At 42.5% G+C, this 13713-nt stretch overlaps 1 protein-coding gene across 1 annotated transcript in view; it reads left to right on the forward strand.

Moving 5' to 3' along the window:
- LOC121877930 (uncharacterized protein DDB_G0271670-like) overlaps positions 1-13713 on the forward strand; it is a 91089-nt gene that overhangs the window by 71529 nt on the left and 5847 nt on the right. Inside the window, exons 4-6 of the mRNA XM_042383892.1 lie at positions 4233-4403; positions 6220-6298; positions 8956-9160. Of these exons, the coding sequence (XP_042239826.1) occupies positions 4233-4403; positions 6220-6298; positions 8956-9160 (455 nt within the window). The remainder of the gene's footprint in view (positions 1-4232; positions 4404-6219; positions 6299-8955; positions 9161-13713) is intronic.

Raw genomic sequence — 13713 nt, forward strand, 5'->3', positions numbered from 1 at the left:
ACTCCCCTCCCCACTAACCTATATATTTCAGCTATAAAGAACATTTTGACCACTAGTTATTTACTCTCGTCCGTCACACTGATGAAGAGAAGAAAAACTAAACAAAACTAAAAACCGGAAAAACGAAAAAGAAGCGGATGATTGAAGCCCAAACTGAGGGAAGCTTTTCGTGTGTGTGTGTGTGTGTGTGTACGTATGTTTGTGTATGTGTGTGTGTATGTACGTATGTGTGTTTGCGTGTGTGTTTGTGTATATGTGTGTTTGCGTGTGTGTGTTTGTGTATATGTGTCACTTGCGTGTATGTGTATATGTACGTCTTTGTTTGCGTGTGTGTGTGTGTGTGTGTGTATATACGTACGTGTGTGTGTGTGTCATTTTGTTATTCATATACAGATAATTTATATTCACAAGAGGTCGCCATCATTAGCGTCATTACCAAGCTTAATTACGTATCAATAGTCATTATGAATAGCCTTTATTAGTGACCTTAATTGAGGATTTAGTCAAGTATTTGTCCCTTATTAAAGCTGTCCCTTGAGTGGTGTAACAGCTGGCACTTGAGGGATAGCTTCTAGTTGTGAACCTTGAGTGGTGTAACAGCTGCCGGGGTAGATTTTCACCTCACGGTACCCCCTCCCCCCCCACCAATGTATCCTCCCCACTCCCCCTAACACCCCCTCCTCACCTATATTTCCCAGGTTAAATATGTCGCCAAATTGTTTACCTGGCCGTTCTCTTATGTGTTTGCAGGATGGAATATGATTCAATTAAGTTATTTTTGACTGGGTCGTAGGTCACGTTTGGCTTCCACCGTGTAGTGTAGCCTGGGGGTATGAGAGGACCCTGGCTCTCTCTCTCTCTCTCTCTCTCTCTCTCTCTCTCTCTCTCTCTCTCTCTCTCTCTCTCTCTCTCTCTCTCTCTCTCTCTCTCTCTCGCTCTCTCTCTCTCTCTCTCTCTCTCCTCTCTCTCTCTCTCTCTCTCTCTCTCTCTCTCTCTCTCTCTCTCTCTCTCTCTCTCTCTCTCTCTCTTGTCTTCCTCTCTCCCACACTTCTAGATGAAAAATAAGGGAACAGAGAGAGAAGAAGAAGAAAGATCATGTGGTAAATATAGTAGTGGTCGTCTTTAAGCCCCCTCCCTCCCCTCCCCTCCCCGTCCCCTCCCCCTCCCCCCTCCCTCCCCCGTCCCCCTCCCCTCCCCTCCCAGATGCTGTAGGTTGTGTGCTGTCTCAAGTTTGTGAATGAGAGATTGATTCTTCGTCTTTTTACTGCGGCTTACCTGAGGGTGATGAAGGGGGGAGGAGAGGGAGGGAAGGGAAGAGTGAGGGAAGGGAGAAGAAGTGAGAGAAGGGAAAGAAGGTGAGGAGGAAGGGAAGGGTGAGGAGGAGGGGGAAGAGGGGTGAGGAGGAGGGGGAAGAGGGGTGAGGAGGAGGGGGAAGAGGGGTGAGGAGGAGGGGGAAGAGAGATCTGGAGGAGAGGAGGAGGAAGGTCTTCTACTCATTTCCTTCCTTCCCATCCTCTTCTGGAGGAGAGGAGGAGGAAGGTCTTCTACTCATTTCCTTCCTTCCCATCCTCTTCCCTCCTTCCCATTCTTTCCCCCCTCACCTCTCCCTTTCTCTCCCTCCCTCCCTCCCTTCCCCTTTCCACACTCCTGAATTAGTGACCTTTTATACACAACAAACCCTCACCCTCCCCATCCGTACACGATTGATGTGTGTGTGTACGTGTGTGTGTGTGCGTGTGTGTACGTGTAATAATAATAATAATAATAATAATAATAATTAACGGTTTATTGAAAGAGCTTGGCAGCCAGAAGGCTGAAAATATACAGTTACATATTTGGGGAATGGGTTACGAATTACAAATAATATACAAGTGACATAAGTGACACAAATAAGACATATAGTAACTTAGATGGGGATCAGCTCAAACTACAGTTCATTTCAACATAGTGACAGTGTAGGGAGCAGTGTTTACTGGGAGTGAATACACTGATTTATTACATGTTACGTGTGTGTGTGTGTGGGCAGTTTTACGAAATCCCTCACCCACCTCTCAGTCCCTCACCTACCTCTCAGTCCCTCACCTACCTCTCAGTCCCTCACCTCCCTCTCAGTCCCTCACCTACCTCTCAGTCCCTCACCTACCTCTCAGTCCCTCACCTACCTCTCAGTCCCTCACCTACCTCTCAGTCCCTCACCTACCTCTCATAAAGTCTCTTAAGTTAAGGGTAAGATAAAGGGAGAATTTGTTCTTCGTATTTTCAGGGGATTTTAGGGTCGGCTAAGGGGTTTTGGACCTATATTAAGGGGGTTTGTGTGTTGCTTAAGGGATTTTAAGGGAGGATAAGGTGAAATAAGCTGGGGTGTCTAAGCTTCACGTAAATTAAGCTGGGGTGTGTAAACTTCAGGTGAAATAAGCTGGGGTGTCTAAACTTCAGGTGAAATCAGCTCCTTTCCTCTTTCTTCTCTTATTACTTCCCCTCATTTGAACTCCTCACGTCCCCTCAATTCCCCTCATTTCCTCTTCTGATCTTTCGTCAATTAGTTTCTTCCCCCTTTTTTATCATTTCCCCTCTTCTTACCTTTCATTCTTCCCCTCATTTAGTGTCATTTTTCTCCTCTCTCACCTTCCATCACTTTCCTTCATTTCCCTCTCTTTCCTTTTCTCAGTTCCCCTCAATTAGTCGCTTGTCAGGTCCTTCCATTTCCCCTCTTCTCTTCCCACTTCATTCGGTTCCTCTCCCCTCTGATATCTTTCCCTCCCCCTCTTCTATCCCAGTCGTATCTCTCTCTCTCTCTCTCTCTCTCTCTCTCTCTCTCTCTCTCTCTCTCTCTCTCTCTCCTACTCCCCTCACTCCCTCTTTTAACATGGATTCCCTCATTCTCCCCTTTTTATTTTTCTCCACTGGCTTCTCTCTTCTCTCCCCTCTCAAACTTCTCCCCTCCCTCTCTCTCTCCTCTCCTCCCCCCCTCCCCTCCCCCTCCCCTCCTCCCCACACCCATCAGCATCACCAGCCATATTTGAAGGTGTCGTTGTTCCCTCAACTTGGTTTTGGCATCGTTGTAAAGGGTTTGGCGATATTTTTGTGTTGGAGAGACGGCGGTCGTGTGTGTGTGTGTGTGTGTGTGTGTGTGTGTGTGTGTGTGTGTGTGTGTGTGTGTGTGTGTGTGTGTGTGAACTCCGTCCCTATAATATTCCCAACTTTCTGCAGCTAATAGTATCGCTCTGATGGGAATACTGGAATACTTTGGAATCTGATTGGGAATTTAGGAATATTGTGATATTTTAAGGGAGAATATGTAACTCTCTCTCTCTCTCTCTCTCTCTCTCTCTCTCTCTCTCTCTCCTAATATGTGTGTTCTTTTTTCTCACAAAGTTCAGAGTTTATTTTTTTCCAGGGAACATTCTTTAAAATTCTTCTTAACAATTTGGCAACATTGTTTAAAGTTACTCACGAAAAACTACTGAATTACTGTGCTGTATGAAGCGTCTGGAGGTACTGAACAAGGTGATTTGGTAGTTGTGTTTTGTGTGTGAAGGAGAGAGAGAGAGGGGGAGGGGGCAGACACTTGAAATCAGAGGTGTTTTATGTTTCCTGGAAGATGGTGGATATAACCTAACCTAACCTAACCTAACCTAACCTAACCTATCCCCTACAGGTAAAATTAAGGTGTTTTAATAATCAACTAAAATAAAATTATCTATGTGGTTTTTTTTTGGGGGGGGGGGGACTTAAAATAATCCAAAAATATAAAAAATTATCCTAAAAAATATTAAATATTCTTGCCTCTAAAAAATATTCCAGCGGCAACAAATGAAATTCAATACACAGATGTTTTATGCAGATGTTTGGTACACACCTGCATGACGCGACACCAGGTGTGTGTGTGTGTGTGTGTGTGTTTATGTGTATGTGTGTGTGTGTGTTTTAGTCTATGTATATTTATGGTGCCTGTCGGGTTGAGATGAAAGGTCTTTGAGCCAGAGAATGAAAGGTGAAAAAAATTATACTGCATTTTAATAACTGTGTGTGTGTGTGTGTGTGTGTGTGTGTGTGTGTGTGTGTGTGTGTGTGTGTGTGTGTGTGTGTGTGTGTGTGTGTGTGTGTGTGTGTGTGTGTAGATGTCTTCCATGTATGTGTGTCGATTTTCCTGTATATGTATGTGAGAGAGCAATAACAAATTAACCTAAACTACACCACTTAACCTAACCTAACCCTACATCACTTACCAGGTGGAGGATGCCATAGACGTGTACTTCAAGAGGTTGTGTGGCGGGGAGGAGGTGATGAGGGCACACCTACGAGAGCCCAGCTGGCGCCAGACGACCACCCCCAGGATCAACAGGTCCCGGCCCGTCATACCTCCCCTACTGGAGCTACACCTTATACAACTAGGCAACAAGGTCAGGTGCTCCTTATATAACTAGGGTACAAGGTCAGGTGCTCCTTATTTAACTAGGGTACAAGGTCAGGGTTATCCTTATATCATTATATTACTTGGGTATAAGGTCAGGTGCTCCTTATTTAACTAGGGTACAAGGTCAGGTGCTCCTTATATAACTAGGGTACAAGGTCAGGTGCTCCTTATATAACTAGGGTACAAGGTCAGGTGCTCATTAACTTTACAAGGTCAGGTGCTCATATATAGGGGTACAAGGTCAGGTGCTCCTTATTAACTAGGGTACAAGGTCAGGTGCTCCTTATATAACTAGGGTACAAGGTCAGGTGCTCCTTATTTAACTAGGGTACAAGGTCAGGTGCTCCTTATATAACTAGGGTACAAGGTCAGGTGCTCCTTATATCGCCTTATACTACTAGGGAACAAGGTCCAAGTAGGAGAGAGGAAAGCGAGAAAGAAGGGGGTGGGAGAGGAGAAGAAAGGGGAGGAGAGAGGGGAGAAGAGAAGATGAGAGAAGGAGGAGGGAGAGGGGGAGCTTATAGTTGAGGTACAGATAATTTATTTTTTAAGAGACGAGATAAAATTTAATAAATGATATCCGTCGTTATAAGATTGTGTTCGGTTTAACTTTTGGTAGATTTGGGGTTTAATTTTTGGTTGATTTTTTGTTTAATTTTTGGTTTAATTTTTGTTTGATTTTTGGTTTAATTAACGACGCGAGGTTGTCATGAGAGTCAGGACTGGGAAGGTAAACACAGACTGGATCAATTAGCTGCTCAGTGTGGGATGCCTGACGTAACTAAATAAAATAAAATAAAAACATACGAGTACTGTATTTATAAATGAGATAAGTTTTTTTAAATAATTCTAGTTATTATAAGTGATTTTATTAATTTTTTTCCATATGCTTTACTGTTATTGAACGATATATAATTATATAAAAAAAATATTGTACTTATGTCTTTGTAACTTTGTGTTATTTTTGCCCTTATTTTGTTATTTTGGTTATTATTTAGTTTTTTTGGTTATTATTTTGTTATTTTGGTTATTATTTTGTTATTTTTTCCTAATTTTTGTATTTTTTTGTAAACTTGGGCAGAATTTTGTGTCCAGGAGGAAATTCTCAGGTGAAGTTAACTCTGGTGGAATTTGTGTGTGAATAAGGTGGTGGAGGTGGCAAGACTCACTCACCTGGAAGAGCTTTAGCGCCAGGGAGGAGGGAGATCAGATTACCTGTATCTTATCGAGTCTCACCTGGGGATTTGGGGGGGGGGGATTCTTAAACACTCTTACGATAAATTATTTCCTCAACTGATGGGTGAAGATTAGAAAGTGGTTTACTAAGTTACCTGTTATATATGGTATACGAATGTCTGTCTGTTTGTCTGTTTGTAATGTAGGAGGAAGGATTAGGATATATATATATAATAGACAGGTAAGAGGGATGGATCATTTACCTGTATATCAAGATGACAAGCGTCTTCCTTCCGGGTGTTGAGATATTGATGGTGAAGGAAGGAGGGGGGGGGTTGGAGGAAGGAGAGGGTACTGGAGGTGGGAGGAAGGGCAGGTAGGGAGTGGAGGGAAGGAAGGGGGAGGATGGGTGGGGGTGGGAGGAAGGGAGAGAGGGTGAGGGAGGAGAGGTGTAGAAGACAGGGTGTTTCTCTCTCTCTCTCTCTCATTCATTCATTCATTCATTCATTGGACAGGAGGTGAAGGAAGAGAGGTGGGGGAGGTATTCACAGCCTAAGTGTTATTATGTAAACAAAGTCACGTGGTTGTGGTGGGCGGGGCATTGACCTCTTTGTTTACTCCTTCAGCTGACCATCGGTGAGGCGGAGGTGGCCCGGGTACGCTTCCGACGAGCTGCTGCTGCCGCCACACTGGGTCCTTCTTCAGGTAGGTGTTGTCTCTCGTCAGATTCCTCCAGGCATACACTAGGTCTCTCTCTCTCTCTCTCTCTACACACACACACACACACACACACCACAATTTCGACAACATATTAAATCAGAGTTCATCACCTTACTTGATGCTCTTTGAAGACGCCTGGTAATTCCCGGCCCAGAATACTTCATCTTGGGGAGGCAGATTGAGGCGTCGACAAGTGACCTGAGATGGTGATGGTGGTGATGGTTGTAGTGGTGGTAGTGATGATGGTGATGGTGGCGACCTGTGGTGTAATGGTCAGCATGCTCGCCTCTCAGTACTTAATACATATATACAAAATTCGTTCATCCATTCATACATAAGTACATACATAAACAAATTCGTTCATACATATATACATACATCAATAAAGGGATAACATTGAACCCTCGTAAAAAAATAAAGTTTCATTTTATAACAAACTAAAACACAAGACCCACAAGGTAAAACAAACAAACAGACAAACAAACAAACACAGACAAACAAACACAAAAATATACACGAAGCTGGACTGAAAATAAACTTTGATACAATTCGTTATACAAACACACACATTCAAACACAAATGAACATCCTGGTCTAGTTATAGTATACATAGATGATACAATATGTATGTATGTATGAATGAACGAATTTTTGTCTATGTTTGTAGATATGAATGAACGAATTTTTGTATGTATGAATGAAAATTTTAATTATGCCTGTATGTATGAATGAACGAATTTTTTATGCATGTATGTATGAATGAACGAATTTTTTATGCATGTATGTATGAATGAACGAATTTTTGTATGTATGTATGTGTATATATGTATGTATGAATGTACAGTATAGTGAGAATAAACTTTTCAATATTGCTTTCTGTCATTAGCCGGTCTCAGACACCTTACAAGCAACCCTTGTCTCTTACAGTACGACTCGACAACTTCCCGCTAATTCTGTCATCTTATTCGTCTCAAATTGATCATAGTCTTGTAATTCCATCTCAATGTCCACCAATTATTTCAAACCTCAGTGGAAAATTTGCTCAGTTAATTGGGTGTTTCGTCTCGCTCTGAATGTTGTCTTAGTAATTAATGGTGTTTTGTAGGTCAGTTATTTAAAAAAAAAGTGGGGGCCAAGTTCCATAATTCGTTCACCAATGTTAGCAAACCTTAAATATTCGTTCAATATTATTATTGTTATTATTATTATTATTATTATTATTATTATTATTATTATTATTATTATTATTATTATTCCACAACACGAAGATGAACAGTTAATAACGTATAAATATCCTTTAGACAAAATACAATTCGATGGTCAGATCATAATATAAGGTCGGCTTTAAACATAACATGAGGTCAGGTCATGTGAGGTCAACTTTACAGTTACATAATTAGTGTGAGGTCAAGGCAGGTCACGCTAAGTTCACTTTAATGTCGATGATAATTGAAAATAGGTCAAGTGGTCAGGTAATTTGCTCAGGTGCATTAAATTTTATTCACATCTGTTATATTAACGTGAGAATATTACATAATCTTTCCACCAGTCACCATCCAATCACATAATCACTCCACCAATCACAGAATCACTATAATCACTCCACCAATCACATAATCACTCCACCAATCACCATCCAATCACATAATCACTCCACCAATCACAGAATCACTATAATCACTCCACCAATCACATAATCACTCCACCAAACTCCACCAATCACATAATCACTCCACCAATCCCCATCCAATCACAGTCAAGTTATGATAAACAACTCAAAAAATATTAATTTCACTCTATAAAGAAAACGAAGATTTAAATAATTTTTTTTTACCTAAAATTGTAACTCCGAAATTAAACTGATGTTCTAAATTAACTTTCGTTTTTGTTGACAAATTTTGTATCCGACTGTAATTGGTTCTGCGTGCGTTGATTGGCTGTATTATTGAGTGTGTTACAGTGGCGGTAATGTCGATACTGTAGTTATTGCTGTCGGTCAATAAGTGGGGTTTTTGTTTTTAGGTTACAGAATTCATGACGTAGGTTAGATTACAGAGGTGGATTTTCGGGTTACAGTCAGGAATTATCGGGTTACAGTTAGGTGTTGTCGGGTTACAGTCAGGAGTTATCGGGTTTCAGTCAGAAATTATCGGGTTACAGTTATTTATTATCGGGTTACAGTCAAGATTATCGGGTTACAGTCCTTGATTTTTATAAAGCTGGGGGTGCAATGAGGAGAGGGGGGTGGGAGCGGCAGGAGGCATGCAGGGGAGAAGATTCTATCAGTTTATCAGTCAGTCAGGGAGTGAGGGACAAACACAGGTATATTGAGCTAAAAAAAATCACTTAAAATATAAATGAATTGAAAAAATAAACGTGGGATTAGGTCGTTAGGTTAGGTTAGGTCTTTGGTAATGAAGATTGATATGATTTGATTGATTAAGGCGGTTAGCTTTAGGTGGAATTAGTGCAGTCAAGTGTATTTTTACCTGGATGTTATCTCTCTCTCTCTCTCTCTCTCTCTCTCTTTTGCATGCACACTTACAGGAGTCTGTCAACATTTCACTTTATTATTATTATTATTATTATTATTATTATTATTATTATTATTACTGTGGTTCTGACGTGTGTGGGTCCTACAGGTGGGCCCCTGAACCAAGAGTACGTGTCTAGCCAGGACCCTGAGGGCAACACCGTACAGGGCCGCATGACCTCCGTGCCCAGGGCCAGGTGCTGCAACTGTCCGGAAGCTGCCGCTGCTGACCTCGTGGTGGACCAGCTGGTGAGGATGATGAGGAAGGTCGTCCTTGATATTATGGAGGACAACGCCACCTCCAGCCTCCTGAGGTGAGGAGTAGAGACTTTTATTTCTCTCTATGTCTCCTGCTGCTGGGGTCATGCCTCTTGAACCTAACCTAACTTAACCCAACCTAACTTAACCCAACCTAACTTAACCCAACCTAACTTAACCCAACCTAACTTAACCCAACCTAACCTAACCTAGCCTAACTTAACCCAACCTAACTTAACCCAACCTAACCCAACCTAACCTAACCTTATTAACTTATTACTCTCCCCAGCCCTTTGAAGCTCCGCCAGGTCTTGTGGTTGACTCTCCTGCTGTGTCGTCAAGTGGAGCAATCGGGGGCATCTCTTTCTCCTTGTGTCTGTGTTTCAATGTCTTAGTCAATTTTTTCTTTCTGCTCTCTTGATTGTCTTGTGATGTGTGTCTTGTGTTGCAGTGGTGTGTTCTGTTGTGTTGTGTTGTCTTTGTGTTGCGTGTGGTGTGTTCTGTTGTGTTGTGTTGTCTTGTGTTGCAGTGTGGTGTGTTGTGTTGCAGTGTGGTGTGTTCTGTTGTGTTGTGCTGTCTTGTGTTGCAGTGTGGTGTGTTCTGTTGTGTTGTCTTGTGTTGCATTGTGGTGTGTTGTGTTGTCTTGTGTTGCAGTGTGGTGTGTTCTGTTGTGTTGTGTTGTCTTGTGTTGCAGTGTGGTGTGTTCTGTTGTGTTGTCTTGTGTTGCAGTGTGGTGTGTGTTCTGTTGTGTTGCTTTGTGTTGTGTTGTCTTGTGTTGTGTGGTGTGTTCAGTGTTGCAGTGTGTGTGTCTGTTGTGTTGTGTTGTCTTGTGTTGCAGTGTGGTGTGTGTGTTGTCTTGTGTTGCAGTGTTGTGCTGTTGTGTTGTGCTGTCTTGTGTTGCAGTGTGGTGTGTTCTGTTGTGTTGTCTTGTGTTGCATTGTGGTGTGTTGTGTTGTCTTGTGTTGCAGTGTGTGTGTTCTGTTGTGTTGTGTTGTCTTGTGTTGCAGTGTGGTGTGTTCTGTTGTGTTGTCTTGTGTTGCAGTGTGTGTTGTGTTGTCTTGTGTTGCAGTGTGGTGTGTTCTGTTGTGTTGTGTTGTCTTGTGTTGCAGTGTGGTGTGTTGTGTTGTCTTTGTGTTGCAGTGTGGTGTGTTCTGTTGTGTTGTGTTGTGTTGTCTTGTGTTGCAGTGTGGTGTGTTGTTGTTGTGTTGTCTTGTGTTGCAGTGTGGTGTGTTCTGTTGTGTTGTGTTGTCTTGTGTTGCAGTGTGGTGTGTTCTTGTTTGTGTTGTGTTGTCTTGTGTTGCAGTGTGGTGTGTTCTGTTGTGTTGTGATGTGTTGTCTTGTGTTGCAGTGTGGTGTGTTGTGTTGTCTTGTGTGTGGTGTGTTCTGTTGTGTTGTGCTGTCTTGTGTTGCAGTGTGGTGTGTTCTTTGTGTTGTGTTGTCTTGTGTTGCAGTGTGGTGTGTTCTGTTGTGTTGTGTTGCAGTGTGGTGTGTTCTGTTGTGTTGCTTTGTGTTGTGTTGTCTTGTGTTGCAGTGTGGTGTGTTCTGTTGTGTTGCTTTGTGTTGTGTTGTCTTGTGTTGTTTTATTTCATTCTCTTTTCTCTTTAGGTTTTCATCCTCTTTTCCTACACCTTCTCTGTTCTTTCTCTTCTTCTCTCTCTTGGTTTTTCTTTTTTGTTTACCTTTAGTGTAATTTTTCTTCTCTTCCTCCTCTTCCTTTCTTCCTAGTCTCCCATCTTCTCCTCCTCTTCTCCTCCTCTTCCTCCCTCTTCTTCTCCTCTTCCTCCCTCTTCTCCTCTTCTTCCATCTCCTCCTCTTCCTCCTCCATCATCCTCGCCAGATCTCTCAATCTCTCGTGGCCTCTGGGTGTGTATTATCACGTTGGTGGTGAGATCAGCCTCCACACACACACACACACACACACACACACACACACACACACAGGACTGGTTTAAAGAGAAGATGGTGTAGTAAGTGGTGCACAGTCCGCCATTATACACATTATGGCGTCCATTATAGTGACCTTGGGTTACCGGCGGCGCCTCTGTACCTGAATGTGCCTTACCTGGTGGAGAGGGGTGGGTGGGGGGTTACATATGTTACCTGGTGGGTTAGGGGTTACATGTGTTACCTGGGGGATAACCTGTTACCTGGGGGGATACTTGTGTTACTTAGGGGCTATCTGGGGGGGGGGGATACCTGTTACAGTACCTTGACCTAACCTAACTTACAGGTAACTTGATAACTTAACTTAATTTGGCAATAACTTGACTTTATCCATAAAACCTTAAATCATGACCTTATCCACGAGGCCCTTAAATTATGACCTTATCCACGAGGCCCTTAAATCATGACCTTATCCACGAGGCCCTTAAATCATGACCTTATCCACGAGGCCCTTAAATCATGACCTTATCCACGAGGCCCTTAAATCATGATCTTCTCCAGCAGACTTGATACTTGTGAAGGGCGGGTTGGTGTGTCGCTGGGGCCGTGCTGAGGTGGGCTGACATGTTCCTGGTATTGTTGATTCAGTAGTTTACAGTATGTCTCTTCCCCCTCCTCTTCCTCCTCCTCCTCTCCTCCTCTTTCCTCCTCCTCCTCTTCCCTCCTCCTCCTCTTCCTCCTCCTCCTCCTCCTTCCCCCTCCTCCTCCTCCTCTTCCCCCCTCCTCCTCCTCCTTCCCCCGACCTCTTGTTGATGTACCTGGGTCGCAGTATGGCTGTCGGCCTCTATGTCTCTGCGTCCCTATGTCTGTATGTCCGAATGCGTCTCTATGTCCATATGTGTCCGAATGCCTGTCTATGCCTGTCTGTCTGTATGCCTGTCTAGTGTCTGTACCTTACATTCCCTGTCTAATATTACTGTCTATTTGTCTACCTGTCTGGATCGGTGTGTAATTGCCTGTCTAGTGTGTGTAAGCGTAATTGTATAAGGCTCATGAAACTGCATTAATGTATTAGTTATGCAGATGAGCTGAATAATGCAGTAATCCTCAAATATATTCCCACCTACATTACCTGCCCAGCTGTAAATGGATCACCTGAGGATTATATACACCCCAGCTTATTTCACCTGAAGAGTAAACATACCCAGCTTATTTCACCTGAAGATAAGACAACCCAGCTTATTTTACCTCAATTTCTTTCACCTGAAGATTAGACACCCTAGTTTATTTTACCTGATGATTAAATATATAGTGAGGATGTCATGAACGATGGTATTAAATACTGGTGGTTTTAAACAGGTTGAGAACAGGAACAAGATGAGTTTACCTTCAACACATAATCCACAATGTAATCCGGGGTTAAGCATTCACCATTGTGTTATTAATAATTATGGATAAATGGATAAGTTTACATTATAGGGTGAAAAGGATTACTGTGCTGCTGGGTAATATTGCTTTTAACACCCCCTCTAGTAAGTTAGGGAGCAGGATTAAGGGTTAGGTTGGATAATCCAGGTTTAAGCGTTTGCCATTGTTCCATTTGTGCAGTAGCTAAAACAACTCTCTGTGTATACTTTGTGGGAAACAATATGAGACCATGGACGATAAATATTGGTATATGAGGGCTGTCACTAGTCACACGGAGGGCTGTCACTAGTCACACGGAGGGCTGTCACTAGTCACACGGAGGGCTGTCACTAGTCACACGGAGGGCTGTCACAAGTCACACGGAGGGCTGTCACTAGTCACACGGAGGGCTGTCACTAGTCACACGGAGGGCTGTCACTAGTCACACGGAGGGCTGTCACTAGTCACACGGAGGGCTGTCACTAGTCACACGGAGGGCTGTCACTAGTCACAATTTCGGAGCATATCGACCCCCACCTGCACAGATAGTTGTTTTAGCTACTGCATATACGAACTTGGCTGAATCGTCTGAGAGAACAGAAAGATTGCATTGCTCTCAACAGCCTTGCAACAGATAGAGCGGGAGCCTTGTTGATTACGGTTACAATTCTTATCATTGGTGATATTATGCTTCTAATTATACTCAGTTGGTAGGTGTGAATTGTTGATAGTCTGATAGATTAATTAAGTTACGGGTCATAATGCTTTTAAGAATGTACTGTATTTAGGTTGATAATTAATAGGGGTTTTAAATTCTTCTCTAGCGTCTTCTTCTTCTTCTTCTTTGCTTGTTTTTCATGTTAATATTATTGTTGTTATTATTATTATTATTATTATGATTATTATTATTATTTACATTGATATTATTATTTACATTATTTACATTGTTAATATTATTTAGATTACTTTACTGTTGTTATTATTATAGTAGTAATAGGGTGGAATGCTTAATCTCCTGAACGACTTAATATTCCTTGACGTAACACATAGTTAAGATAGTTTAAATATGCTTTTAAAATAGATACGGGAACAAGAAGGTAATGAAGGGAATGCCTGGGATGTGGGTTAGCGTGGTAGTGGGCGTGAGTGGGCGTGGTAGTGGGCGTGGGTTTGGTGACTCGTAAACTCAAACATCAAGGGAATTTGTAAACACCCTGTACAAACTTTCACCCAGTGCGAAACTACTAAAACTTTTCTGCCAAATTCCTCGCCCAGAACCCCACCTTTAAGCGCCACGCATAAACCGCTATCAGGAAAT

Source organism: Homarus americanus, unplaced genomic scaffold (genome assembly GCF_018991925.1).
Source record: "Homarus americanus isolate GMGI-L3 unplaced genomic scaffold, GMGI_Hamer_2.0 scaffold30620, whole genome shotgun sequence".
Lineage (NCBI taxonomy): Eukaryota > Metazoa > Arthropoda > Malacostraca > Decapoda > Nephropidae > Homarus > Homarus americanus.